General features: G+C 49.8%; 1 protein-coding gene across 1 annotated transcript in view; it reads right to left on the reverse strand.

Moving 5' to 3' along the window:
- Positions 1 to 27,872, reverse strand: part of LTBP2 (latent transforming growth factor beta binding protein 2) — a gene marked incomplete at both ends in the record, with an annotated part of 149,205 nt that overhangs the window by 33,556 nt on the left and 87,777 nt on the right. The window contains 5 exon segments of the mRNA XM_080707178.1: positions 13,302 to 13,404; positions 14,440 to 14,726; positions 15,328 to 15,534; positions 16,036 to 16,206; positions 17,010 to 17,200. Of these exon segments, the coding sequence (XP_080563304.1) occupies positions 13,302 to 13,404; positions 14,440 to 14,726; positions 15,328 to 15,534; positions 16,036 to 16,206; positions 17,010 to 17,200 (959 nt within the window).

Here is a 27,872-nt window from a genome sequence, read left to right on the forward strand (position 1 = left end):
ACAGAATGCCCCTGGGTTCAATCCCCCATACCATAAACACAAAATAACACACATCATTTTGCATATCATACATATAAACATTTTTGTCACTTAAGAACATTTTAAAAAATACTATGAAGAAAATCAGTTTTTCATCTAACTGGTTATATACCTCATATATAGTTATATTATTTACAGGTCAGGTGTGGTGGTGCACGCTTGTAATCTCAGTACTTGGGAGGCTGAGACAGGAGAATCACAACTTAACAGGGCCCTCTGCAACTCGTGAGACCCTGTTTCAAAGCAAAAAATAAAGTAATATAGGGCTGGGGGTACAGTCCAGAGGTAGAATGTTCCTGGGTTCAATCCCTAGCAATACACACACACACACACACACACACAATTTTCACAGACCATATTCCGTGCAAAGTTCCATCAGGACCCTACAAGGCTTTAAAGGGCTTGCTTTGTGCAGTTAGCGCAGGGTAACTTCCTGTAGACACTGAATTCTGGCTTTTACTCCCTTTTAGCAGGAGCATGTCTCTGACTCTGCCACCTTACTTTAAGGTTTTTGGTTTTTTTTAGGCATGGTCTTGCTGTTTGGTATTGCCCAGGCTGGCCTCCAGTTCCTGGGCTCAAGCTATCCTCTTCCCTTAGCCTCTTGAACACATGGGACTCCAGGCATGGGGCTCGCGTGCTGGATCTACCTGGTTCTCCAAAGCCTTTTTATTCCACTTGAACACTTATGGGCTACGCTCACAGAGAGGTTTGGTACAGCTTATTTTTTATCCAAGAACTCATTTATTGTTGAAAATATAAGTCCTCTGGTTCTTCCTTTCTTTAGTGGATCACAAAAACAATTTTTCATATGTTTTTCTACTGAAATAGAGTCGTACAAATGCCAAGAGACATGTTAGATATGTTTCTACTTTCGTCCCATTGTACAGGGAAGTTTGAGTGGTTCGGGGTTTACACATTTCTTTCAAGATGTGTTAGCTTTTGTCCCGTCGTTGGCTGCTCATTCCAGGCACACTATGCTTTTAAGGCAAGAGCCGTTGTTAGTAATGCAGATGGAGATCCATACTTCATACAGTCCTCTTGATCACTGACTCCTGGGGTACATTTTGGGTCACATCTGATAGGCCATCATTACTTTACCTTGTGATGTGGCTGGTGAAGTTGTAGAGGCACATCGTGGCGAGAAGCACCGGCACTGCATCGTGATGGATTGCAATTATGTCATCAGTATTGTTTTGAATCCATAGTTTCTTTGGAGGATTTTGTGTGTGTGGTGGTGGTACTGGGGATGGAACCCTTCTACCTCTGGGCTACATTCCCAGACACCTATTTTTTATATTTTTATTTGGAAACAGGGTCTATTAAGCCAGCAAGGCTGGCTTCGAACCTGCGTGATCCTCCTGTCTCCGCCTCCCAAGTGCGGGGATTACAAGCATGCGCCACCACGCCTGGGTTTTTATTCCTTATTTTGAAACAGGGTCTCACTGAGTTGCAAAGGACCTCACTAAGTAGCCGAGACTGTCCGTGAGCCGTGATCCTCCTGTCTCCGCCTCCCAAGTGCAGGGATTACAAGCGTGCGCCACCAGGCCCAGCGCATGGAGGAATTTTTTAAAGAGCTATTTCTTCGCTTTGCGAAGGTTGGTTTAGTTAACACCAGATAACTGGAAAGTTCAGGAAAATAAGCACTGGGACCCACACTATGTTGCAATATGACAAAGATAAACAGGAGGACTTGTCCTCTCCTGGGACCTCCAAGGACACATCACATACCAAACAAGACATGTGACAATGTGACATGTAGACAAACACGTGAGGATGTACACTAGTGAAGCTTAATTTAATACTAAAAAATGTGAGCTGGGCGTGATGGTGCATGCCTAAAATCTCAGTACTTAGGAGGCTGAGACGAGTTTACTTAGGAGTTTCACAAGTTTATGGCCAGCCTTAGAAACCTAGTGAGACCTTGTTTTTTTTGTTTTTTTTTTGTTTTTTTTTCTCCTTCTCCTTCTTCTTCTTCTTCTTCTTCTTCTTCTTCTTCTTCTTCTTCTTCTTCTTCTTCTTCTTCTTCTTCTTCTTCTTCTTTTAATTGAACCTAGGGGCATTCTACCTCTGAGCTACACCCTCAGTCCTATTTTTATTTTAAAATAGGATCTTGCTAGGTTGCTAAGAGTTTCACTACTTGCTGAAGCTGTCCTTGAACCTGTGATCCTCCTGTATCAGCCTCCCAAGTACTGGGATTACAGGAATGCATCATCACACTCAGCCGAGACCCTGTTTCAAAATAAAAAATTAGAGCCGGGCGTGGTGGCGCACGCTTGTAATCCCCGTGCTTGGGAGGTGGAGACAGGAGGATCACGCAGGTTCGAAGACAGCCGCGCTGGCTTAAGAGACCCTGTTTCCAAAAATAAAAAAGTATAAAATAGGTCTGGGAGTGTAGCCCGGAGGTAGAAGGGCTTCCAGGAACCCCAGTACTGCCAAAAATAAGTAAGTAAGTAAATAAATAAATAAATAAATAATAAAAATAAAAAATTAGGGTTGGGGTATAGCCCAGAGGAAGAATGCCCCTGGGCTCAAAAATCTCAATAACTCGCTCTCGCTCGGTCGCTCTCTCACTCACACATACACACTCGCGTGCGTGCGCGCGTGCACACACACACACACACACAAGAATTAAAGTCCTAATATATTTTTCCACCGTGTCCATCAGGCTCTGGGCTTGCATGGCCCACCGTGGGCAGAAGGCTTTGGCTCAGAAGGCCACTTTTGTGCGGATAAATGCTGATTCTGCAAATGCTGAGACTGAGACAGAAAGATGGGAGCAAGCCTGGGAAACGTGCATGTCCCTGGCACGGGGCCTGGTGGTATGAACCAAGGACAGAGAAGAGGGAAGAGAGCGTGATGCTTGGAGAGACTCAGAAAGCAGCCTGTGAGTAGATGGGAAGAGCCGCGTGGGAGAGCATGAGGCTGGGTTTTGCCAGAGGGCTGAGGAACACAACAGTAACGTTCTCACCGCGCTTTGGAGTTACGGGACACTGGGGCATGCTACTCTGTAATGCGTAACTCGGTCTGTAAGGCAAGGTTCCTAATCCCCATCTTGCAGGTTCAGAAAGCAAGGCTCAGCGAGGTTAAGTAGATTGCCCAGGAAAGGAAGTTGGCTGCGGCTGAGTCTGGGTTGAATCCAGGCCTTTCCAGAACATTCCACTACCTCTGTCTGAGAGACAGACAGAGACAAGAGAGGTTGGGGAGATGCGATGAGCCACAGGCTGGGCAGGAGCACTTCTGCAGATGTCCAGAGGGAGAAGCCAGGTCTTTACTGTTTGGTGATCAGAGAGGAGCGACAGAGAGCTTGGGTAGAGCAGAGAGCGAGAGAGGAAGTAGCTGTCAGCACCTGCCAAGAACCGTGAGCTGAGAGGCCCTGGCTGCATTGGTGCCTTAGAAACCCAGCCTTTCTATAAACTGACGCCTTCCCTCGGTAGGGGGACTCTGCACTCTCCCTGGGTGGAAGAGAAAGTGCTGGATGGGCGACATTTGATGAAGCAGGATTCTAGAGAGATAAGTTGCAAGCCACTCTTTCTGGTGAGACTCCAGTTTTTGCCAGTCACCCCCTGCCCACTTCCCTGCTGCCAAATCTAGGTCTCTCTCAGCGCCCTTCCTCACCCCTCCCACAGGCAGTCTACACGGGGTGAGTTCCCAGTTTCTGTAAGTCCAGCTTCCAATCCAGAAAAATCAGATTCCATCTCCTTGGGAGAAAGAAAGCAGTTCAGAGGGCCACGCAGCCCAGGGTGGGAATTGGGCAGCGATGGGGGGCAGGTGCCACACGCGCACGCTCCCAACACCAGCCTTCCCCGCCACAGCGCCCAACACCTGGTGTTGTGGCTGCCTGTTTGCTTGTCCATCTCACTAAAGCAGAGACCTTGTCTTCATCATCACCAGGTCTCTGGTGCCAAGCCCGGTCCCTGGAGCAGTACGGGAACTAAGTCAAATGGAAACAAGTAATAAGAACAAGTACTAAAACAGCACGTACTTCAGGCCAGGCCCTATTACAAACACTTGACCTGTATTAACTTATTTAAGGCCCATAACAACCCTTGGAGGTGTTTCCTTATCTTAGCCTATTTTGGAGATGAGCCAACCACGGCACCAGGAAGTTAGTGATATGCCTGAAGTCACCCAGCTGGAGGCTGGAGCTGGAATTAGGGGCCCAGGAAGTCTGGATCTGGGGGAAAATTCTGAACCATTCTCTCCACTGCCCCCAGATAAATAAATGAATTAATTCGTGACAAGCAGAGAAACTTAGGGTTCAGGGGAGACCTCAGGAAGACACCTGCACGGCAGGAAGCCTGTCACCTTCTTGGGACACCCAGGTTTTTGTTTTTAATGTATAACAAAGGATCAGGAGAAGGAACAGAAAACAAAAGGCAGGGAGACTCAGAAGGAGGCCAGAAGAACGAATCAGATGCTTGACCAGCGCTCTACAACCTAACAAAAGCGCCATGCAGAAATGACAGGGAAACGGTGAAGAGAGTCCCACTCCTCAAGGTCACGCACCAGACCAAGAACATAATGAGGGGTCGGAGGAGAGGGGGAGACCCGAGGTCTTGAGAGAGTAGCTAGGCTGTGGTTCCCACGGATGTTTCACGTTCACACTCGGGGCTTCCGTGTCCTCGAAGCTGGCACGCTTAGACCTGACGAAGCCAAACTTCTGCCAAGGGGCCAGACGGGATCAACTTGAACTCCAAGGAGCCCGGACAGCACCGAATTCTGGGAAGCATGTCCAGTGGGCATGGGTAAGAGTAACACAGGGCCGTATGATCTCTGGGCCTTGACTTCTGCTCTTCTGACCTTGGCCCTGTCCGCACACTGCTGCTCCAGTTGTTCACAGAGCCGGGGATTCGAAGAAGCAGGGGGCCCTGGCTGCAGCCCGCTCTGCCCGCTGAGCTCCCCAGCGGCTGGAAGTCCTGGAGGCTCAGCAACGGCAAACTCGCTGCCGGAGACAGCTTTGGTCCTGACTTCATGCACAGAGCTGGGGGCGGGCTGAGATGGCGAAGACACGTATCTGGCCACAGAGCTGTTTACAAGCCCGCCGAAAGGTCAGGTACCCACAGAGGGAGATGTGGAGGGTCCCTGCCTCACACCCCCTCTGCTCCGGGAACAGATCCACGGGGGTCTGACGAGGCCAAGCTTGGTGCCACAGGGTACAGGCGCAGGCTGGATGGAGCCTTTGGCCTCTTCATTCGCAAACCTTGGGCAGGTCTGAAGAAGAGAAACTTTTACTTCCCCAGGAGGAGTGCGGGTATCAGGACCCACAGCTGATCCCGGGGTCCACGCCCTCTCACTCTGAGGCCCGGAGCACATTCCATACCCTCTTCCAGCCTGAAGTTTTTCCTCTGCAGGAGTGGGGACAGAAATTCTGGAGGGTTGTCATGAGGATTAACTTCGCTGAAACAATGTCAGACTGAACCTAGCATGATGCCTGGCACAATCCCAATAGATGCTTCCCAGAGATTAGTTCCCCTTTCCCCTCTCCTCCTTTCCCCTCTCCTCCCCTTCCTTCCTTCTTTCCTCTCTCCTTTCCCCTTCCTCCCCCCTCTTCACATTCTTCCTCCTTTTCAGCAATGCTTTCCAGGCGGCACCCTGGCCTGCCGCTCTGCCAGCTGGATGGACATGGGAAGGTTGCTCAACCTCTCTGAGCCTGGGTTTTCTTATTAGCAAAGTGGGGATGACAAGTCCTTCCTGATGGTGTTATTGTGAACATGAAATAAGCATGTAAAACTCTGAGCACGCTAGTCATCACATTATAGTAATGAACATAATGTCCATGAATTCAGATTCTCCTCCTTGGTGAAGTGCCAGCGGCTCCCCTCCGCGATGATGGACATTCCACCCGAAGATGGTCTCTGATCGCTTTCTTGGAGTGGCACAAACAAGGACGTGGGGAGTGGGGTCTGAGCAGGCCTCGGGCTCTGACAGGCTCACCCAGCACCCATGCCCCAGCTCTCTCTGGAGCCCTGCAGCCAGCGGTGCCTGGTGCATCGTGTCACAGATGGCCACCCCTGCTCAAGGGAGGGACCTAACAGCCTGGGGCACAATTCCCAGGAGGCTGCTAGTTCCCTGGAAGAGGCTCTCAGAACATCACCCAGCCAAGGAGACACTGCTTTCTCAGCTCAACAATTGGACTTGTGAAAAATCTCATTTCTCCAGGGCAGGGGACTGAGTGCCTCACCCAGAGTCCCTTGAAGGAGCCCCACCCCAGCGCAGCTGTCCCCAAGCTGGGTTCTCTTGTTCAGCGAATCCTGAGCCAGAGCATGAGCAGCAGCTTGTGATGTGCATAACATAAGCCGGTGACAAGGGTCTGGAATCAGACAGGCTTGGGGTTTCAGGCCCAAACTCCACTTCTGTGAAATGGGCGCAGCGGGCCATTCACTCAGTGCCTGGACACATCGTTAGCATGCAGCAAGCTGAGAGAGCACTTCACCTGGCGCCTGGCACTTGCAAGTGTGTGGGATAAACAGTTGCTAATGACAACGTGACTAGTGATGCTGCTGTGATCTGCCCTAGGGCTCTCTCCTCCAAACCTCCCCTCTGCCCACATCACCCTCACACACCCACCCTCCCCAGAGGCTGGCATCACAGACTCCACCTGTAACACCTCCCCATGGGCCAGGATCAGGACCAAAGCAAAGCTTTCTTTCTGTTGAGGGTTTCAAATAAATCCCCAAACACGTATGCAAAACTCTTCTCACTTCAAAAATCAGTTTCCTGTGGGGCACAGTGGAGCATGCCTAGAACCCCAGCTATTCAGGAGACTGAAGCAGGAGGATCATTAGCTTTAGGCCAGCCTGGGCAACTTAGCAAGACCCTGTCTCAAAATAAAAATAAATAAATAAATAAATGAAAAGGGCTGGGGGCACGGCTCAGTGGTAGAGTGTCCCTGGGCTCAGTTTCCAAGAAATAAAGGAGGAATCAGTTTCCTTGGGATGTGCCTCCATGATAGAACTTGCCTAGCATGCTCAAGGCCTTGGCTTGGATCCCCGAAACTGCAAAAATAAAAAATCAATTTTCTCCCCCAATCCTTTGAAAAACCTTTGCATGGGAAAGCTAAGTACATTAAGGCAGGACCCAATTAATTGATGGACACCCGCAGGTCTTTTTTTTTTTTTTTGTACTAGGGATTGAACCCAGGGGGGTTTTTACCTCTGAATCCAATTGTGTGTGACCTCTGACAAGTCCTTCAGCTTCCTCTTAGCCTCATTTTCTTCATCCACTAAATAGGGTGGGAAAGTTCAGGCACTGGCCACCTTTCCAGTTTTTAGGAGGAAAGAATGCAGAATTCTTTGAGGGGCAGTGAGGAAATCAGCTCTCTTTGGAGATGCCAGGAGGGGCCTAAGTTCTGAGGTGAACTCATCCCAGGCCCGGCAGACAGAAAGACAATCTCGTGGCAAATAGCTGGAGCCCACCACTGCGGGTCTCGAGCTGTGTGCCAGCCCTGCCTGTTCCAGCAGAGGGGCCTTGGAGTTGACAGCCAGTGCCAAGCGCCATGGGGCAGCGGCCAACTTTCCAGTCAACCCAGATGTCTGTCTTATATGGAAACTTAAAAATGTGGCCTCAATCAAAGTAGCTTTTGAGAGCCTTGTGTTCCCAGACTCTGGCAGGGGGACCGGAGAGGCTCTCAGCTAGGACCTCTGATAAATCCCAAGGGCTCAGGAAGACAGGGCTCGGGCTAAGTCCTGGAAGGTCAGCGGGGGACACGCCACATCTCTCACTCAGAGAGAAGGGAGAAGAGGGGAACCTCGGGCGGCCTGGACTGGCTCCTGAGGCCCTCTCCCCAGGAAGGGGCTCTGTGGAATTCTTTCTGGAAGAAAAGGGATTTGTCTGTGCCATGCAGCTGGGCCTCGAGGCAGTTCTATTCCATGTCAGAAACAGCAGTATTCTGCAGTGACCTTCTTCAGCAGTCTGTCCCAAAGCCTCACAGACTGAAGGTGACTGCGGGGTTGTGTGGCTTCCACGCTGCCCGCTCCTTGTACCCCTCCAGTCTAATTCTGCTGAAAACCTTGAGACAAAGTCTTCCCTAAGAGGCATAGTCTGATTTTATCAGAGGACATAGAGAGGCAAAGCCCCTAGGCTTGAGAATGTTCTAGAACCCAGAATCCCCGCCTCTCCTGCCAGGCATCCCCAAGCCCACCCTGGCAGCTGGTCTTTTCAGCCTGTGAAGCTTGCACAGTAGCTTGCCTGTCATGTCTACTTAAAGAAAAACCCCCCGCCCAAACCCTGGGCCTGGGCGTGGAGCGAGGTGTCTGGCACACAGTCAACACAAACAAGGTCTCCAACGTCTTGCCCTTCTCTATACAGTGCCCGGCTGCACTTTCATGTGTTTTAAATGTTTATGTTGCCTGGGTCTTTGTTATTTCTTGCTCAGCATGCTGGAATGCTTGACATTCCAGGGTCTGTACCCTGATGCTCAGCTTGCTGAGCTGTGCTGAACACGGTGGAGGGGGGTGAGGAGACCACTACCCAGGAGATGGCAAGGGTAGGCGTTTAAGCGGTGGTCTGCACCACGAACATGGGGCACCTGGCCCACAGAGTCCTGCTCCTGTGCCCACCACCATTGGACACAGCTGGCTACCTCTGCTGGGATCAGGGTCCCTGGTCATCTAGTGGGCTGGGCTCGCGAGGCTGGCATGCTGCTGGGACCAGGAGTTGGGTAGATGGCCGGCTGGCAGGCAGCTGCAGAAGTGCAGATTTTGCCTTCTCTCCTGCTCCTTAGCTTCTCAAGTGAGAGCTCATTCTCAGAACTGATCCCGAGGCCCGGGGACCTGGTCACTGTGCCTGTCAGCCCTGGCTGAGGGGAGCAGGCTCAGAATCCTTCAAATGACAGCAGCTGTGTCCGCCTGTGGGGCTCACAGCCTGCAGCTCTGTACTCCCAATGGGCTCTCAGGTCCCGGGCAGGCCGGGCCTCAGGTTCCTGTTTTAGTCTTATAGGCAGTGGACAGGACATTTAACTGAAGGATCCACAGTGGCTTTGATTTTCATTCCCACTAATATAACCTGATGGGTCTCTGGCTACTCATATACTGTCAAGTTGGCCCAGCAAGTTGAACAGGAGAAACCCCAGAGAATCCTCAGGGGTGTCCCCCTTGAGGGCTGTGTCTTGAGTGTTCAAATTCAGGCTTGGTTAGTCAAGCTTCAGACACCTCAGGGCTCGAAGATTTGCCCAAAAGAAGGTTATGAGGAAGGCAGGAGGTGGAGCCCAGCAACAAGGCTGGATTCTGGAGAGGCCCCTCCAGAGCCCTGTTTCTGTGCCGCAGATCCCACTCCATCCTTTGTCACCCACAGCTGGTGGCAATGGAGCCCCCCCCCCACACACACACACAATGCTTCTCAGGCTCCAGAGGTACCTGGAGAGGACACAGAGTGGCAGTGTCCAGGCTCCAAGACAAGGAGAAATATTTTCTTCTTTTTTCTTTTTTGGTACTGAGAATCAAAGCCAGGGCCTCCTGCATGTAAGGCAAGTGCTCTGCCACTGACCCACACCCCAGTCCATCAGGAAAATCCTGTAAGGCTGCTCTGGAATTGCCACTTGAAGGAAACCTCGCTGCACCCTTCTGGGACAGCCCTACTGGCCAGGCGGGTCCTGGGCAGGTCAGCACCTTGGCCAGCAGCAACAGGTATTGGATGCCCTGATGGGCATGAGCCAGCTCTTGGGGACAGAGTCCACTCGGACAAGGGTCTTGGGAGCCCTGAGCCCACCTAACCCTCCTGACATGCCTGCCCTCCAGGAGAGCCAGGGCTGAGCTTCAGGGGATGCGGCTCATTCTTTGGTCTCACCTGCATATGCAGTTCCCTTGGGTTGTAAACTCTTCCCTACATCTTTGACTGTCCTACCCACTAATTCCTCAGAACTCATCCTACATGTCACCTCCTCAAAGGAGCTTTCCCTGATCTACCGGCATGAGCTAGGTTCCCCTTCCTCACAGTGTACAGACACGCAGGTTACATGCTGCACAAAAGCACCACACCTAAGGGAATCATTGTCATCCTAGAGCTGTGTACTTGTGAAGATGGTTCTGAATGAATGAAAGAGGCGCCTTTTCCTAATTTGCCCAAAGGTGCTCTGGGACTTGAGTGGCTGCTTCTACTGTCTGTGTCCCCACAGCACTTAGAACTTGTCCAGTCACTGCATGTGCCTCTTTATGTCAGACGCCCACCGTCTGGGGTCCCCACTAGAGTCCAAGCCTGGGGGGCACTGCTTCTATCTCATCCACCACCGTCTGCTCAGGGACTGCTCACTATGGGTGCTGCAAGTGGGTCTTGGTCAATGTAAACACTCGATGATGAAGTAGGATGTGGGATATAGAAATCTCAAGAATTGGCCAGGCAAGAAAGGAAAACAAGGAAAAGTAGCAAAAATGTCTCTGGTCCACAGAGGAGAAGCTAAACAATTCAATGCATTTTTTTCTCAAGGTGAGTGAGTCCCTTCCCCTGTCCCCCTTTTTCATAGTACTAAGGTCTAACCCAGAGGTGCTCTACCACTGAGCTACACCCTGTGTCCTTTTTTAAAAAATTATTTTTGAAACAGGGTTTCACTAAGTTGCTGAGGGTCTTGATAAATTGCTGAAGCTGGCTTCAAATAGGCATGCACCATCATGCCTGGCTCCTTCTTGAGGATGCCTTCTAATACTACGATTGTAATAGTATATTTACCCCTCAGCATCTATGGGGGTTGGTTCCAGGACCTCCACGATATGAAAGTTCATAGTTAATCCAGCCCATTACATAAAATGGTGTAGAATCTGTATTTAACCCACACAATTATCCTATATACTTTAAAATATTTATTTATTTATCTATTTATTGGTACTGGGGATTGAACCCAGGGGTGTTTTATCTCCAAGCTATACCCCAGTCCATTTTTAATTTTTTGTTTTGAGACAGGGTCTCATTAGGTTGCTGGGAGTCTCCCTACATTGCTGAATCTGTCTGAAAACCTGCAATCCTCCTGTCTCAGCCCTCCAAGTAACAGATTACAGGCATTTGCCATCACACTTGGCCTCCTAAGTACTTTAAATCATTTCTTGATTACTGTTAATACTGAACACCTATGTACGTAGGTGTTATACGACACTGGTTAGGAAACAACGATGAAGAAAGGTCAGTCCAGGCTCTGTTCATAGCAGGTATTGCAGAAAAAAAGAAAAAAGAAAAAGAGATAAAAAATAAAATACACAAAAGCAGGTATTGCAGGCCTAACCACACAGTGCAGTAGCAAGACCCCAGGCAAACAGTGCTGAAGGGATGCTGGCAACAGAGGCTCCGTGGAAAGGCAGGAGGCTGGAGGAGCAAGTGACTATACTTCTTTCCTATGGATTCAGCGTAGTGCTCTATGTGAGGCAAATTCAAGATTTACTTTTTGGAACTTTCTGGAATCCATTCATCCATCCATCCATCCATCCACCCTTCCATTCTCCCTCCCTCCCTCCCTCCCTCCCTCCCTCCTTCCCTCCTTTCCTTCTTTCCTTCGTGGTGCTGGGAATTGAACCCACGGCCTTAAGCATGCTAGGCAATTGCTCTAAGTGCAATGGCTGCTGCACACTGCCCCAGTGCTGAGCACACACATCCTCTCCTGTATCCGCACAGCAGCCCCCCTGGCGGGCTTCACAGATGACCAGACCAGGGGAGAAAGGTCAGCAGACCGAGCTGGAACTGGTCTCTGGCGTGTGCTGGACACTCAAGCCAGGGAGTTGAATACCCTTAGCTGCTTCACCAAGAATTCTATCACCCCGTGAAGCTGTCTGCACTTATTTTTAGTTTGGAAAATGTAATCACTGCTCTGCTGCTGAGTCTGCTGCTGGGAATGGCCCTGCCCCTCCCACTTTTGGGCTCCGTTCCAGGCCCCCCACAAAACCAACTCACCGAGCTGACTGCTGACAGGCAAGAGGATGCACGCCAGGCCCAGGAGCGAGGCCTAGAGGGGCTGCCGGCTGAGCAGGCCGCACCAGGCCCAGGCACCTGTCATCCCTCCCAGATGTCACCCCAAGACCCATGAGCGTCTCCAACAGGCATGTGCTCACTCCTGGATCCTCAGTGCTTGGCACACACAAGGCAGACAGGAGTATTTGTTAAAAGAATGAATAACTGAATGAATGAATGCTGGTTGGGTTTTCTCACCATCCAACAGAGGGCAGGGGACCGGGATTCTCACACTCCAAGGTTGAGAAATTCTTGCTTTTCTCTCTCTTTTCTCTTTTCTCTCCTCTCCTCTCTTTTCTTTTCTTTTCTCCTCCTCCTCCTCCTCTTCTTCTTCTTCTTCTTCTTTCTCTCTCTCTCTCTCTCTCTCTCTCTCTTTCTTTCTCTTTCTCTCTCTCTCTCCCTCTCTTGCTCTCTCTCCCTCTCTCTTTCTTTCTCCTTTTTTGTTGTGGTATTAGAGACAGAACCCAGGGGCATTCTACTGAACCCAGGAGCATTGTACCTCTAAACTACACTCCCCAGCCATTTATATTTTTCATTTTGGGACAGGGTCTCACTAGGTTGCTAAGAGTCTCACTACATTTCTGAGACTGGTCTCAAGCTGGCAATCCTCCTGTCTCAGCCTCCCAAGTACTGGGATCACAAGTGTGTGCCACCATACCCAATTAGGGCTAAGGAATTCTGAAACAGATTGTGTGTGTGTGTGGGGGGGGGGTTACTGGGGGTGGAACCCAGGGGCTTTTCTACCTCCAGGCTATCCTCCCAGACCTATTTTATACTTTATTTGGAAACAGGGTCTCACTAAGTTGCTGAGAGCCTCACTAAGTAGCTGAGGCTGGCTTCGAACCTGTGTGATCTTCCTGTCTCAGCCTCCCAAGTGCTGGGATTACAAGCGTGGACCACCACACCTGTCTGGCTCAGACCTTTTTTAAAGACGGGGAGGCAGAAACAGGAGGTGAACAGGTGAAGAGGAGGCCTGGGGGCCCCTCCATGGAGAGAATGAAAGAAACACTGAGTTATCAAATCAAGACCTCTGGACCTCTGGTGCCTGGGCAGGGGTGTATGTGGGAGGCTGAAGGGAGGGGGTTCCCAGCACCAGATGGGACCCCATAACTCTACAGCAAGAAGCAGGAGCCCCTCACAGGCAGACAGAGCAGTGGGCCAGGTTCCCCAGGCAGGGAGGCTGAGCTCAAGGCAGATTTGGAAAGCCTGCAGGTTTACCTGCCTGCTCCAACCCTGGGCCTCTGAACCCCAGGGAGAAGGGCAAAGGTGTGCCCTGCAGCACACGCCAGGCCCTGGAGAGCATCCCCATAACCCTCAACCTTGGCACCAGCACTCACCTGGTCTGGGTGGGCACGGGACACACGAGGTCACCCCCCAGAAGGCTCCCACACTGCCACAGCAGTCCTCTTGGCTAGTCAGCTCCAGCAGGGGGTTGGCACACTGGAAAAGAGGCCATGGACACCTGAGACCCACCCCCCACCTCCCTTCCCTGCTCTGCACAGGGATGTCCCAGGAAAGTCCAGGACACAGAACTCACCCCACATTCTGCCAGAGGATACGCCCACCCAGGCAGGGGAAAGAGGCTCAGCCCCGGGGCCTAAAGGAAGCATCGAAAGCAGTGGTCCACTCCACCAGACCCAAGCCTGTGTTGGTGGGGCACAGTCTAGGCATAAGATCTCCTGCACAGGTCAGCAAATTACCACCTTCTATGACCCAGCCCATAGGCAGAGGGTACCCAAAGATGGGTTTTCCTCCATCATCCCCTAGAGAACTCTGGGGTCACCCACAGCAAGGGCCTCCCAGTGAGCAGTGCCAGGCTCAGGGAAGTCACGGGGGATGTGAGCTCAGGCTCTTGTCCCTGGCTCTCCACCTCCTCAGGACCCTTAACCTCACAAACACTAAGCTGTGAGAAACACCATCCTGGGTCTGGCCTGGCCCCTATTCTTGGGTGGCTGGCTTCTGAAAAGCTCACCTGATCTCCCATCACAAGCTGAGAATGTCTCCAGGGGACAATGGAGCATCTCCAATCATTGTACAACCAGGGCTCTGGGGTATAACCAGCATTTGCTAATTTTACATCTTTATGAGCCCTGTTGAGACCAGAAACCAAACTCCTCACCAGAACCTACTGTCTATGTGCTGAAGGTCCCTGTGGGCTTAGCTCTTGGAAAGCCCTGGATTTTATGGGACCAAACTCTAGGCTACCTTCCCTCAGGAACCCTGGTGACAGCTGCCCGGCAGTGGGCCTTCTTGGTCCTTTACTGCATGCCAGGGACTGACAGGAACCAAGTGTAGCCCAAGTAGGAGGCCTGTCCTCTCCATACTCAGACAATTCTGTGCCCTAGGTTTTCCCATCTGGCAAATGGGAGACTCTGCAGACATTCTACAAGAATGAGGAGAGAGAGGGCGAGAAAGGCAGAGGGGAGGGCGGCGGCTGTTCTGAAGCCTCGGGCTGAGTGGGAGCTGTGCTCTCACCTGTCCGTTCACAGTGCTCAGGAAGCACCGGCCCAGTGGTCCCTGATGCCTGAGCACCACTCGGGGAGGCGGCCGAGGGCTCTCTCCAGACTGAGCAGGGATGCTGTTGCTGTCCCAGTGGCTGTGGCCGGGGCGGGCGGGGAGCCGGACTGGGGCTCTGACCTCCACGCTGTTCTCCTCTGGGACCCGGTCCGCCTCGCCCCGCACCCGCGCCACCTGGTGGATCTGCACCGAGGCCTCGGGCGGGTGATGGATGTGCACCTTCACCAGCGAGGGGTTCACGGAGGCTGGGACAGGACCGGGTTCAGAGTTGGGAAACAGAGCCCACCCATACTTTCCCACCCTCTGAAGAGTGCCCACTGCCCCGGGGACAGGATGGAGTGCAAACTCCTTCCCCAAAGGACCCTCAGTATGAAGCACCGAACTCTCTGATCTCGCATTCCCTGCACTGTGCAGCCCTGAGCTCCGGCCGGGGGCCCCTGCCTGGTCCCACCATCGTGCCTTTGCTCACACCAGGACCATTGTTAACGCCAACCAAAGGTCATCCCTCCACACAGCCTTCCCAGAGCGCCCGGCTTGGCTGCTCTTCCAGCCCGACTCCCACAGAACTCTGCTTTGTTTGGTTAGCTGGTTTTATCCTTAGTTTGGTACCTACTAAAGAAGGCAGGGAGAATGCAATGCTGTGTGTTGAAAGTCTGCTTCCCATCCATCCTCCCTTGGTTGCCCAGGCCCTGGGATTCCTGAGGGCAGGACCCTGCCCCTCCACTGGCCAGAACAGATGGAAAGGGAGGAGAGAGAAGTGCAGGGCACAGAGGGAGCCCTGCAGGTGGAGGGAGGTTTGGCTCCGGGAGCTCCTGGGGCCCAGCCCCGGCACAGGCACACACTCACCGAGCTGGTTGGAGAGCGGCAGGGTGAAGGTGGACTGTTTCAGGGGGGCTTCCAGCAGGGCTCGGTGACGGGAGCCCCTCTCTGGAGGCTCCCGGTCCTGCTGTGGGGCAGGCAGGTGGCAGAACTTCCCAGTGGAGTTGGCTGGACACCAGCATTCGTCCCGGCCAATGCAACGTCCTCCATTCAGGCAGGGGATCTGGCAGAAATCTGCAACATCAACCCTCAAGGTGACCGAGGGTGGGGGAGCACAGCAGCACCTGCCGTGTGCCTGGCGGGTGACGGGAGGAGCAAGAAGCAGGACACCACGTCTGGGTGGTTGGGGAAGCCCGGCACCCCTGAAGTGCAGGAATTTTCCATGAGTCCCTGGAGTGAAGAGCAGCTGAAAATACCCAGCCCTGATCTTCCTAAAAAGCCCTTTCACGTCTCCCACAATAACTCTGGACACAGGGCTGTGGTGTTACAATAAACCCCCTCCCTTCTCTGTGGAGGTAACTTGGACTCAGAGAGGTTAGGTGGCTTGCCTGGAGTCGCAGAGCCAGGCTATAACAGGGCTGGATGGAGACTCGGCTCTCCTTGCAATTTGGAACAACTGATGGAGCCATAGTACAAGAGCAGTGGGCTTCCTTCCTACAGAAGAAGGCAGGCAGGCAGGCCTGTCCCCCTTAGCCCCCAGGCCAGCCAGGAACCATCAGGGGCAGAAGGACTCACAGATGCGGAAGCCGGACTTGGGGTCGTGCCCATGGCCGCTCTGGCTGTAGAGGGTGGTGGTGTCGCCCCGCTCACAGCTGTTGGCACAGCGCCCACGGGCACAGGTCTGCTTGCAGATGGTGGGTGTGAAGACGATCTTGATCTTCTTGATTTTCTCTGTGAGGTTCTGCCCTGCAGAGAGAGGGCTTGGGTCCGGGGGCAGGGCTGAGAGGCACAGCTGTGACCTCTAGCCTGGTTAGAAAGGCCCAGAGGACCAGGGGCACAGCCACCCCAGGCATGTGCTGGATTCCAGGTCTGCAGCAGACTGGAATAGCACCTCTGAGAAGCCGGCCACAGAGCTCACCTGCACACATCGACTCTCGACCCTCTGGATGGGCGTTACTTTAGGTCGAGCCATTAGAAAATGCCATTTTCCTGAGTTATGTTGGCTGAGTAGCTACAATTTTCATAGTTCAACCTGATATTTCCATTTTATAGTTACATTGTGGCTCAGAGACATTCCGGTTGCCCCACACCACAGAACCAGCAAGGGCCGCAGCTAGGCTTTGAACCCTGGTCAGGGAATGGAAGAGTGCTCAGCCTGGCCAGGAAGGCTTTTGTTACAGCCCATGGAATGACAAGAGTTGGCTTTGAGGGCCTGATTACTGGAACAAGGATCAGGCACTTTATTTGGCATGTGGCTGGGAAGCCACTGAAGTTTTCAGCAAGATATCAAGGAGGAAGCGTGGGAGGATTCGTGACGCAAGAAGGGGATGGGCCGGCAGACAGTAGCCACGGTCCTAGGGCCTTCACGAGCCCTCAACGAGAGCCAAGTCCAGATCAGCGAGTCTGGCACAAGGCAAGGGCTCCAATACTGTTTGTTGATTGGCTGAAAGAATAGGGCCACGGTGACAGCTCAGCTCCTCCAGGAGAGTGGAGGAGGAAGCAGAGGCGAGTGAAGAAGCCTGGGCGAGCTAGATGCTCTGCAGCCTTACCCCAAGGAGAGGAGAGGCGGTCCAGAGGCGCTGCTTGCTGTGGGCCATCCCTTTGTTCAAGTCCCAGTCCCAGGGACAGAGCATTGGAAGTCAGCTGGCCCCTGGCAGCGGCGGCTGGGTAACGCCGGACGGTCCGGGACAGCCCCGCATGCTGCTGGGAGGGGCGGACCTGGCTGAGCCCACTCAGGGTCCTGTGGAGATAGACAACCGGGCCATGGGGCTCTGCAGCCCAAGAGTAGCATCCCTGTACCCTGCCTTGTCTGGATGCCTCCTTCCTTGCCGCAGCCCTGGAAGAATGCTCTGGTCTGGCTGCCTTCTCCCCCCCTGTGTGTCCAACCCTTGGACATGGAGGTGTCCTGAGACAGGAGGACTGAGTTAAGGCTGGGGGAGTATCTTTCCCAATGTAGAATAACCAAGCTTTTGCTGGATTATTCTGAGTAGGCCACTCAGCCTCTCTGAGCCTTAGGACTCTTGACTGTAAACTAAAGGCACTGGATTGATCCTGTGTAGCTGGCACATTCTGAGAGTCTTTGAGAGCCCGTGAATGGAGAGGCCCCTGCCCTGATATAGTCCTGTGGCCCACCTCTGCCACCTGGGGGGATACTGGGGATTGAACCCAGGGGCATACTACCTTAACGCTACACGCCCCAGCCCTTTTTAATTTTTATTTTAAAATAAGGTCTTAAAGAATTGCTGAGGCTGGCTTTGAACCTACCATCCTGCTGTCTCAGTCTCTCAAGTACAAGGATTACAGGTGTGTAACACCACCCGTGCTTCTCCCTACCAGCACTTGGGAATATGAACTACCTATTGGCTAGTTGTCTAACAAATACACATTCACAGATTGATTCAAGGGCAAAGCCTAGAATCTCCCTCTCATTTATTTTTTATTATAGAACTAATAAAACAACTACATTGAAGGGGGGAAAAACCATGAATTCATCACCCCCACCTCAACACAGCAAACACACTGCCCGTTCAATTCTGGCCTTTGCTTCACACTATCACCATCACCTCTAACTTTTTCACTTAGGATTAGATTGTGTTTTATATGAATCCACATTTTTATATTTACCATTTTCACTGCCCCCTGATAGCTAAACTGCAGCAGAAACAAAAGGTACTTGGATATTCTTCTGATATATATTTAGATTTTTAAAAATTTTTAATTGTGGACATTCTTAGACATGTGATTTTTTTTGGTTAAAATACTGCATTAGGGGAATTCATTGTGCCATTTTATTTCATTCTGTAGCTCCAAAATTTTAAAATAATAAACATTTTCATTTATAGGTGGATTTATTAGACTATTCTATTATTTTCTGTTTTAAAATTTTATAATAAATATTATGAAGAAGGTTATTACTTTAAGACTAATTTAATCCTGATGTTACAATAACTAATCGTAGGATATGAACATTTATGGCTCCAATATATACTGGTATACTTTCTGAAAGGGTCACGTCAAACATATCAATGTACCACATAGAGGACAACCTCATTGCATAGCAGATTAATCTTTTGTACTTTGTTAAGTGAATAAGCATAAAATGGCACTTCAGTATTGCTTTCATCTCCCTTTTCAAATGACTTCTGAGGCTGATGTTTTGTTCCTGAATCTATTTACCACTTGTGGAAACTTCCTGCTCATGTCCTTCAACACCTTTGCTATTTGAGTTGTCAGGTACATTTGAACAGGTCCTTGGTGTGTCTGGCACTGGGCAGGGCCGTTCTCTAAGGCCTACACTATTGTAAAACGCCATCACTGTCGCAGTATGTATGGGCCACTGTATATACAACAGCGTCTGGACTGTTTGTGGGTATGACCACGCAAAAAATGGGGAGGGGGTGGTATCAAAGCTGCTGAGAAGGATAAAGAACTTGCCCAAAGTTATAGGACAGATATATCTGGGCACCAGATTCCAACCAGGGCAGCCAGATTCCAAAGCCTGTGTTCTTTGCCACCAGACAAACCAGCCCACACCACAGTGGAAGCTCCGCCTGGGAGCCTCTGCTCAGACTCAGGGAGCTTCAAGCCTAGGAGGCCCTATCTTCAGGCTCCCCTCTGGATTCCCTGTCCAAGAGGATAAGGTCTGGGACCCTCTCCTTTCCCACTCCTACACAAATGCTGTTCGCCCCAGGTGCACAGGCCACGAGCAAGCTCCTTCTTGTCCTTTCTTGGTAGAAGCCAAACCAGGAGGGATGTCAGTGCCTACCCCCATCTGCCCAACAACCTCAGTACCTATCCCAGCCTTTCCAGCCCTTCCTGTTCCCCATGGCCCAGGACCTGGCTCCTGTGAGCTTCGATGTTGCTTTTCCTTCCACAACTATCAGCAGCAAATCCTCACCCTGCTTCCCAAGTTTGGGGGATAGAATAGGAGAGAGGTCCTGTTAGCCACTGCAGAAGTCCTAGGAACTTCTGGCCCAGAATTGGGAGCCCAAAGCTCAGCCATCTTCCCCTCATCTCCAGAAGAATTCAATACAAGCAGCTGCAGAGAAAGTAAAATCCCTCCCTGGCTTCCAAGAGAGTGCGGGAGAGAGAGGAGGGTGAGCGCGTGTGTCTTTGGGGGGGGGGGGGCTTCCCCCTGGGCACCTGGCCTGTGCCTGGCTCCAGTGAGTGCCTGCACCACAAAGCACCCTCTTTCACCCAAAGAAATGAAAGAATAAGTAGTTCCTGTTCCTCTTCCCAGAACACCTGCCACTTCCTGAACTCGACCCTTGAATGACAAAGAGCTCTCCAGTCTGGTCAAAAGGGAAACTCTACAAGCTCTTTTTCATTGACTTGTTGCCATTGTTCTGTTTTGTTACTCTCACTAGTTTCTCTAATTGGACCTCAATGAATGTGCATTGAGTTTACACCCCTTAAGGGCTGGTTGGTTATCTTTGCAAAGAAGAAAACCAAATAATCAGACCACGCTGTTGCTAGTTGTAGACAGGACCCAGCTGTGCAGAGGAGAGAGGACAGGATTTAGGCCGGATGAATGTCAGTTCTGCCTCTTCCTAGAAGCGTGGCCTTCAGGGTGTCACGTAGCTCCCCTGAGCCCCAGATCCCTCATCAGCAAAGGGATTCAATGGGCTGTTCAGAGTACTAAGAGTACCAGAGAACATATGACTATTTTGCAGATACAAGTAAACGGTAACAAGTTGAAAGTGTGCCAGAATTTTAAAATTGCTTGAACAACGGACAAGAAGAAAAGGGGGGGGGGGAGTAGCTAAAGTTTAGACTATCTTTTGCCAAGCCAGATAAGAAAATGGAATTGAGTCACTTAAAATCCCCCCTTAGCTAAAGAGAATTAAAAAGATTTAAAAAAAAATGTTAAAGCATCCTTATACATGAAGGGCCAAAGCCTAATCTGGTATTAACTAATTTTTAACAACCAGAGTCCTCTGGGCCCAATTCGTTGCCATTAACTACAGTGATGAGGGGTTAGAGATGAATGACAGCAACTTAAAAGACTCACATACAAAGGAGGAGGAAGAGCCGGGCGTGGTGGCGCACGCTGTGATCCCAGCATTGGGGAGGCTGAGACCGGAGGATTGTGGTTCTCGGCCAGCCCCAGCTACTTAGTGAGGCCCTCTGCAACTCAGTGAGACCCGGCTTCAAAATAAGGAATAAAAAATAGGGCACGGGGTGTAGCTCAGAGGTAGAATGCCCCTGGGTTCCACCCCCAGACCCACAAAAATAAAAAAGTAGGAAGAAGCCCCAGTCCTCCCAGTATGAGAAACTGCTAGACCCCTCAACCACCCAAGCCCCGTCCTCAGAGGTGGGCAGGGAGAGAGGGCAGTGCTGGGGCTGCTACTGGGATCACCGCTTAGAAGGGTACAGGCTGCTGGGCTGGGGTGGACCCCGAGCTGTGGAGTTTGCAAGCCCAATTGTCTAGACTAGTGTTGTTTTGTACTCATTTCTTTTAAGTGAATCAAAAGACTTCAGCTAAGTCCTGGTTGCATGTCTCATCTAGCCTCAGGTTGGAGAACATCAAGAGAAGGGTCTGGTGCCATGTTTGGTCAAGGGTGGTCCAAAGAAGCAGTGCCCCCCCCCCAAGGGCAGCAGGTAAGCAGAGCCTCAATGAAAAGGTGACTTTCCTGGACAAATGCCCTTGGGGAAGGGCTCCATCAATTTCCAGCCTTAGAAGAGCCACTGCAACTTCATCCAAGGACAGCGGTTCCCAAACTTCCCCTGCACACAGATGGAACTTGCTATCCCTCTGGGGCTGTTCCAGGGAAGTCCTGGCGAAGCTGCCAGAATGGCCCAAAACAGTCTGTAGGATTTCATGGATCAGTGAAACTTCAAAACAAATTTAGGAGACCAACACGTAGTTGCCAACTTTTTATTTAGGTAGCAAGACATTAAAACATGCAGACAAACACAATCATTACCACCACCAATGCGCAAAATAAAGACCATTTCGATGCAAAAAGAAGTATTTGAATAAGCTTAACTTTATGAGAATCCCACCCTATTATCTTTGTTTTATCTCTTGTGGACCATAAGTCCATCACAGACCAACACCAAGCCAAGGGGAGCCCTGGATCCACCAAGGTCTGCTCCCAACTGAGTGATAGGTGAGGTCCCTTCCCTCCTTCATTATAGGACGCCTCAGCTGAGAGAGGATGCAGAACCCTGGAAGCCAGAAGCAGAGATGGGGCAGACTCCAGATGTTGCGAGAGGACCAGCATTCTCCCACCTTGCTAGCCCCACCCCGAGACCCCGGCACTTGCTGTCTATGGCTCGACTCTGCTGACCCACTGACCCCTTTCCCCCATGATCAGTAGAGCTCACCCAAAGGTGCCAATTAATTAAAGAAGCCCGGTCTCACACAAAAACTTGGCTGGTTTTGGCCTCCTTTGTGACCCCGACTCAATTTCAACGTTACGCTGAAGACACCAGGACTCTTTCAGCCAACTTAGGAAGACACAAGTCCCCATCCCAGCCTCCCGGACTCTTTGGACCCAGGTGAATAAAACCTGGACAGTGTATTCCCATAACGATGCCACTCAGTTAAACCTGCAGGTGTGCTCACAGTCTGCCCCACGCACTAAAGTTTTCAAGTGGTAACGTGGAGACACTAGGTGAGGGCTCCCCAACCCTGGCCCTGTCTGTGTTCACCCCTCCCAGCAGCTCTAATTTATAAAGAGGTAAATCATTTGGGCTTCTAAATACCATTTGTTTGAAAAGCGCCTTTGTGCCGGGGATAGTGGACACTTATAGTCCCAGGACTTGGGAGGCTGAGACAGGAGAATTGCAAGTTCAGAGCCAGCCTCAGCAACTTAGCAAGGCTCTCAGCAACCTAGTGAGGCCCTGTTTCCAAATAAGAAATAAAATCAGGCTGGGGGTATAGTTTGGAGGTAGAATGCTTCTGGGTTCAATCCCCAGTACCCCCCCCCCCAAAAAAAAAGGCCTTTGCTGCTAAGAGAAAAATTTTAAATATTATTACAAGATATGGAGTAGTGATCAGGTGTTTTTTATTTTGTTTTTTAAGATGAGGTCTCACTATCATTTGCCGAGTTTTCTTTTAGGGCTGTTGTTATATTCCTAGGAACTCTGTTGATTTCATGGAGATTCATCTTTTATCTATGATGTGATTGTATCTCTTTTCACACTGTATCATTTATCCTTTTACTTTGTTTAAGGTAGTTACCCAGGCTGGCCTCAAATTCCCGAGCCTCCTGCCTCAGCCTCCGTGCAGCTAGGACTACAGGTACAGGTCGCCTTGCCGGCTGAACCAGATTCTTTAACTATGTCATTTTATTCATGTTACTTTAGTGAATGAGAAAAGTCGCAGAATGAATGGGTAGTATGCTTCCAGTTTTATGTTTTAAGAAAAATGTCTTCCTGCTGCCATAGATGTTTACCCAGGCATAAGAAAGTTCTGGAAGGATCTGTAAGCAGGGACTGCTTCTGGGGCATGATAGCACCTATGTATGTTGAAACTTTATATATTTCTATATTTTTAGAATAAATGTATTTATTCTATAATCCAAATAAATTTCTGTTCTTTCTTGACACTCCATTTTATAGATAAGGCAACGGAAGCTCAGAAAAATACAATAAATGCATGTAAACAGTAAGGCCTGCGGCGGGCTGCGATGTGGACAGAGGCACGGGGTTTCAGGTGCAAGAAAGAGCGGGTCTAGTTGAAGGATTCTAGAAAGCGACCTTGGAGCTGGTGCTTAGGCGATGGCTTCCGGAGCCCAAGGTGAGGGGGAGGAAGGCCTTCCAGGCTAGAAAACTAATGCGGGAAGTGCATGGAGGCAGGAAGACAGGCCATGTTGAAGAAAAAACAAAAAGCACAAGTTGTTGTTGTTGTTGGTGGTGGTGGTGGTGGTGGTGGTGGTGGTGTGTGTGTGTGTGTGTGTGTGTGTGTGTGTGTGTGTGTGTTGTGGTGCTGGGGATGGAACTCAGGGCCTCACATATGCCAGGTAAGTGCGCTATTCCTAGAAAATTTAAATAAAGCATAGAATGGAGGCCAGGAGAGGGAAAGGAAATAATAGCCATTCAGTGTCTACCAGGTTACAGCATCGTGCTAAGTGTTTTACATAACATAGCATTTACTTGATTAAACAACTCTATCATTGAAAATCTCTGCTTGGCCAAAACCACCTTAAAGTAAAAGGACAAATGACCAAAGGGAAAATTATGTGCAATCATATTATAGACAAAAGATTAATCTCCATGATATCTACAGAGTTCCTAGACACAGAAAGGACAGAGATCAATGGCCCTAAAATAAATCAGCAAACCATATGAACAGCTCACAAAAAAAAAAACAAAATTTTTTTTTAGGCAAAGCAATATGCTCCACCTTTCTCCCTATAAGAGATGTGCAAGTGAAAACGACTTTGAGATAGCATGCTTTAATCCATCAGACTAGCAAAACTCCTAAAGTTTAATAACACATTCATTTGGTGAGACTGTGCAGAAGCAGGCGCTCTCACAAGTCCCTGGCAGGAGTGTAAATTGATACCGCTCTTCTGGGGAGCAATTTGTCAGTGTCTACTCACAGCACAACACGTGTGTGCTTTGACCTTGCAGTTCCCCTCTGAGATGATCATACAGATAAGCCTCCTGTGGTCGGCGCCGCTGCACCCTGCTCGTACCCCTTCGCAGCTGGTACACCTCCAGAAGCTGCAAGGGCAGTGGCCAGAGGTTTACACCTGTGACGTGTGTGGTGTGTGTGTGTGTGTGTGTGTGTGTGTGTGTGTGTGTGTATTGGGGTTTGAACCCAGAGGCATTCTACTTCTGAGCTATACCCCCAGACCTTTTAAATTTTTCTGATTGTTTTGAAACATGTTCTCACTAGTTTGCTGAGTCTCACTAAGTTGTCAAGGCTGGTTTTGAACCTGCAGTCTTCCTGTCTCAGCCTCCCAAGTACTAGGATTACAGGCATAGGCTACCGCGTGCAGCTATACCTATGACTTCTGAGTCTCACTGTGTCTTGACAATGGGAACCACCTCAAAGGTCCTCCCACCACCATGACTGCACAACCAATGACTGCCCGCATGGAAGCCCCAAAGCCCCAGCCCCTTGTCTCAAGGTGGGAGCAGACTCCATCCTCAGTCAGGTTAGATTTTCTGGGGACTCCATCCCTGTGTGGCTCTTTCCCATTATGCTTTTCCCTCTCTCTTAGCACTGGGCATAAATCTCACACACCTGAATCCCACCTCTGAGAAACCTGACCAGTAACTGCCCCAAATGATACATCAACAAGATTATTTACAGCAGCGCTATTTTGTAATAGCAAAATATTTTATACACACTAGAAACAACTGAAATGTCCTTCAGTAGACTGGTTAAAAAACTAGGATCTGAACCAGGCATGGTGACATGGGCCTGTAATCTCAATACTTGAGAGACTGAGACAGGAGGATCACAGGTTCAAAGCTAACCTCAGCAATTTAGCAAGGCCCTTAGCAATTCAGTGAGACCCTATTTCATAATAAAAATAATAAAATAGAGACAGGCGTGGTGGTGCACACTTGTAATCCCCGCATTCGGGAGGCTGAGAAAGGAGGATCTGGGATTGTGAATAGCCTCATCTACCTAGTGAGGCCCTTTGCAACTCAGTGAGATCCTATTTCAAAATAAAGAATAAAAAATAGGGCTGGAGTGTAGCTCAGAGGTAGCAGGCCCCTGGGTTCCATCCCCAGTACTACTACTATTAATAATAATAATAATAATAATAATAATAATAATAATAATAATATAGGGCTAGGGTATAGCTCAGAGGTAGAATGCCCTTGGATTTAATCTCCAGAACAGCAACAACAACAACAAAGCCTAGAATCTGGGGTGTGGTCGCACACATCTGTAATCCCAGTATTTGGAAGGCTGTGACAGATGGATTGTAGGTTCAAGACCAGCTTCAGCAACTTACTGAGACCCTGTTTCAAAATTTAAAAAATTAAAACTAAAATGGTTGTGGTTGTTGAATTCCTGGTACTGAAAAAAAAAAACAAAGCAAAACAAAAACTAGAATCAGAGCTGGGTATACATGCTTGTAATCCCAGTGCTTGGGAGGCTGAGATAGGAAGATTGTGAGTTCACAGCCTCAGCTACTTAGTGAGATCCTGTTTCAAAGTAAACAATACAAACTAGGGTTGGAGGTGTAGCTCAGGGGTAGAATGTCCCTGGGTTCAATCCCTAGTACCACAAAAGATAAACCAAAAACAACAATAACAGCAACAACAAAACCACTAGGATCTGAAGCCAGGCCTGGTTGTTTATATCTATAATCTCACCTACTCAGGAGGCTGAGGCAGGAGGATCAAAAGTTCAAAGCCAAGCTGGGCGTGGTGGCGCACGCTTGTAATCCCCGCGCTTGGGAGGCTGAGACAGGAGGATCGCGCATGTTCGAAGCCAGCCTCAGCTACTTAGTGAGGCTCTCAGCAACTTAGTGAGACCCTGTTTCCAAATAAAATAGAAAATAGGATTGGGAGTATAGCCAGAGGTAGAAAGCCTCTTGGTTCCACCCCCAGTACCACCAAAAAAAAAAAAAAAAAAAAAAAAGTTCAAAGCCAGCCTTGGCAATTTAATGAGACCTTGTCCCAAAATAAAAAATGAAAAGGGCTGGGGGTGTAACTCAGTGGTAGAATGCTTGCCTAGTATGAACGAGGTTCTATGTTCAATTCCCTGCACTGCAAGAAAAACAAACAAACAAACAAACTAGGTTCTGTCCAGGATTGGAGTCATGCGCCCTAGAAATAGAAGCAGCTCCTTCACCTAAGTAAAAAATGTTCTCCAAGATACATATTGAAATTTGAAAAAATGACAGCCCAAATCCCACCCACTGTTTTTATAGAGCCTGTGACCCAACAATGGTTCTTAAATTTTCAAATTGGGGGAAAACAAAGTCATTAGAATTATATTTCTTTGCATGAGAAAATGATATAAAATTCAAATTAAAGTTTCCATAAATAATGCTTACTTGGAACACAGCCATACTCATTGTCTAGCGCTGCTTTTGCTCTCCAGCCGTTCAGTTGAGTAGTTGCAGAAGCCATATGTCATAGGAAGCCTAAAATATTTACTATCTGGCCTTTTATGGAAGAAGTCTGCTGACTCCTGGTGTAGGGCATGTAAACTTTTGTGTAAAAATACAGAAAACAAGGATACATGTTGTTTTTATTTGCATATCCTTTGGAAGGATTCGCTGAACAATTAGTAACGGCAGTTACTCACTTGGGGGAGCAGGGAGTGGGAAGTGTGGGGGGAAAGCAACTGGTGCTATAATTTAATGAACACTTATTCTCTGCTTGGCTCTGCCAATAACGCATGTCACGTGCACTCCCTCACACAGGCCTCTCCACAGCCTAGGAGTTATATATTCACTATCCCCGTTTTATGGTTGAGAAAACTGAATGGACAGAGGTTCTACGCTTTGCAGAAGAAGGGTACAGAACTCCTAACTGTAGAAGCCAAGTTACTAAACTGGGTTAACTTCATCCTGAATGCAGTCACCATTTGGTACTTTAATACTATTTTACAGATGAGAACATTTAGGCTTTGGAAGTTAAAGAAAAATAAGCTTGGACCCATATTCGGGAGGGGGCCTGAAATACTAGGGAAGCTGCCTGGGTTGTATTGACTGGTTAAGGAAGAGTCCCAGAGATTTGGGAGCACTAAATGACATGGTACCAGAAACAGCCCAGTCTCACTCACACAAGCACTTCTGAGTGCGCGTCACATGCCGGGCACTGAGACTCAAGGATGGCAAGGACCCTTTTCCCCTCTCAGCTCCAGAGGAGGCGGACAAAGGCTCCAGCAACGGGAGGGGCTCGGGCCAACATTTGCCCTATGGCACGCGTGGTCTTCCAGCAGGTCTAGGACAGGATGGAATGGGCATCCCTGCATCATAATAATTCTGGAGAAAGACTAGACCAGGGAAGGGAGGCCTGAAGGCCAGCTGCAAGGCTTTGGCTGCTGCAATCTGGGCTAGCAGTGACCACAGATGGGACCAAGAAGAAGGCATGGATTCAAGGGATATTTGAGGTTAGAAAGAGAAAATTCCCAGTGATGGCACGTGTGTGTGTGTGTGTGTGTGTGTGTGTGTGTGTGTGTGTGTGTTTTGAGGGAAGGTATTCCAGGAGCCCAGACCTTCAACCTGAGACATCCAAGAAGCTGATGATGAGCTCAGTGTGTTTTTTATGTGTGTTAATAATGTGCTTTGTAATTTTAGATCATTAGGTATAGAGTGACAGACAAATACATGTACACAATTCTTGATGCCCTTCTCACCAGGCCTCTCCCTCATCCCTCACCTGCCCCAAGCTACACCCCCATCCCTGTTTTTCATTCTTTATTTTGAAACAGGGTCTCGCTGAGTTGCAAAGGGCCTCACTAAGTAGGTGAGGCTGCCTGCAAA

This window comes from Muscardinus avellanarius, assembly GCF_963383645.1.
Source record: "Muscardinus avellanarius genome assembly, chromosome: 12".
Classification (NCBI taxonomy): Eukaryota; Metazoa; Chordata; class Mammalia; order Rodentia; family Gliridae; genus Muscardinus; species Muscardinus avellanarius.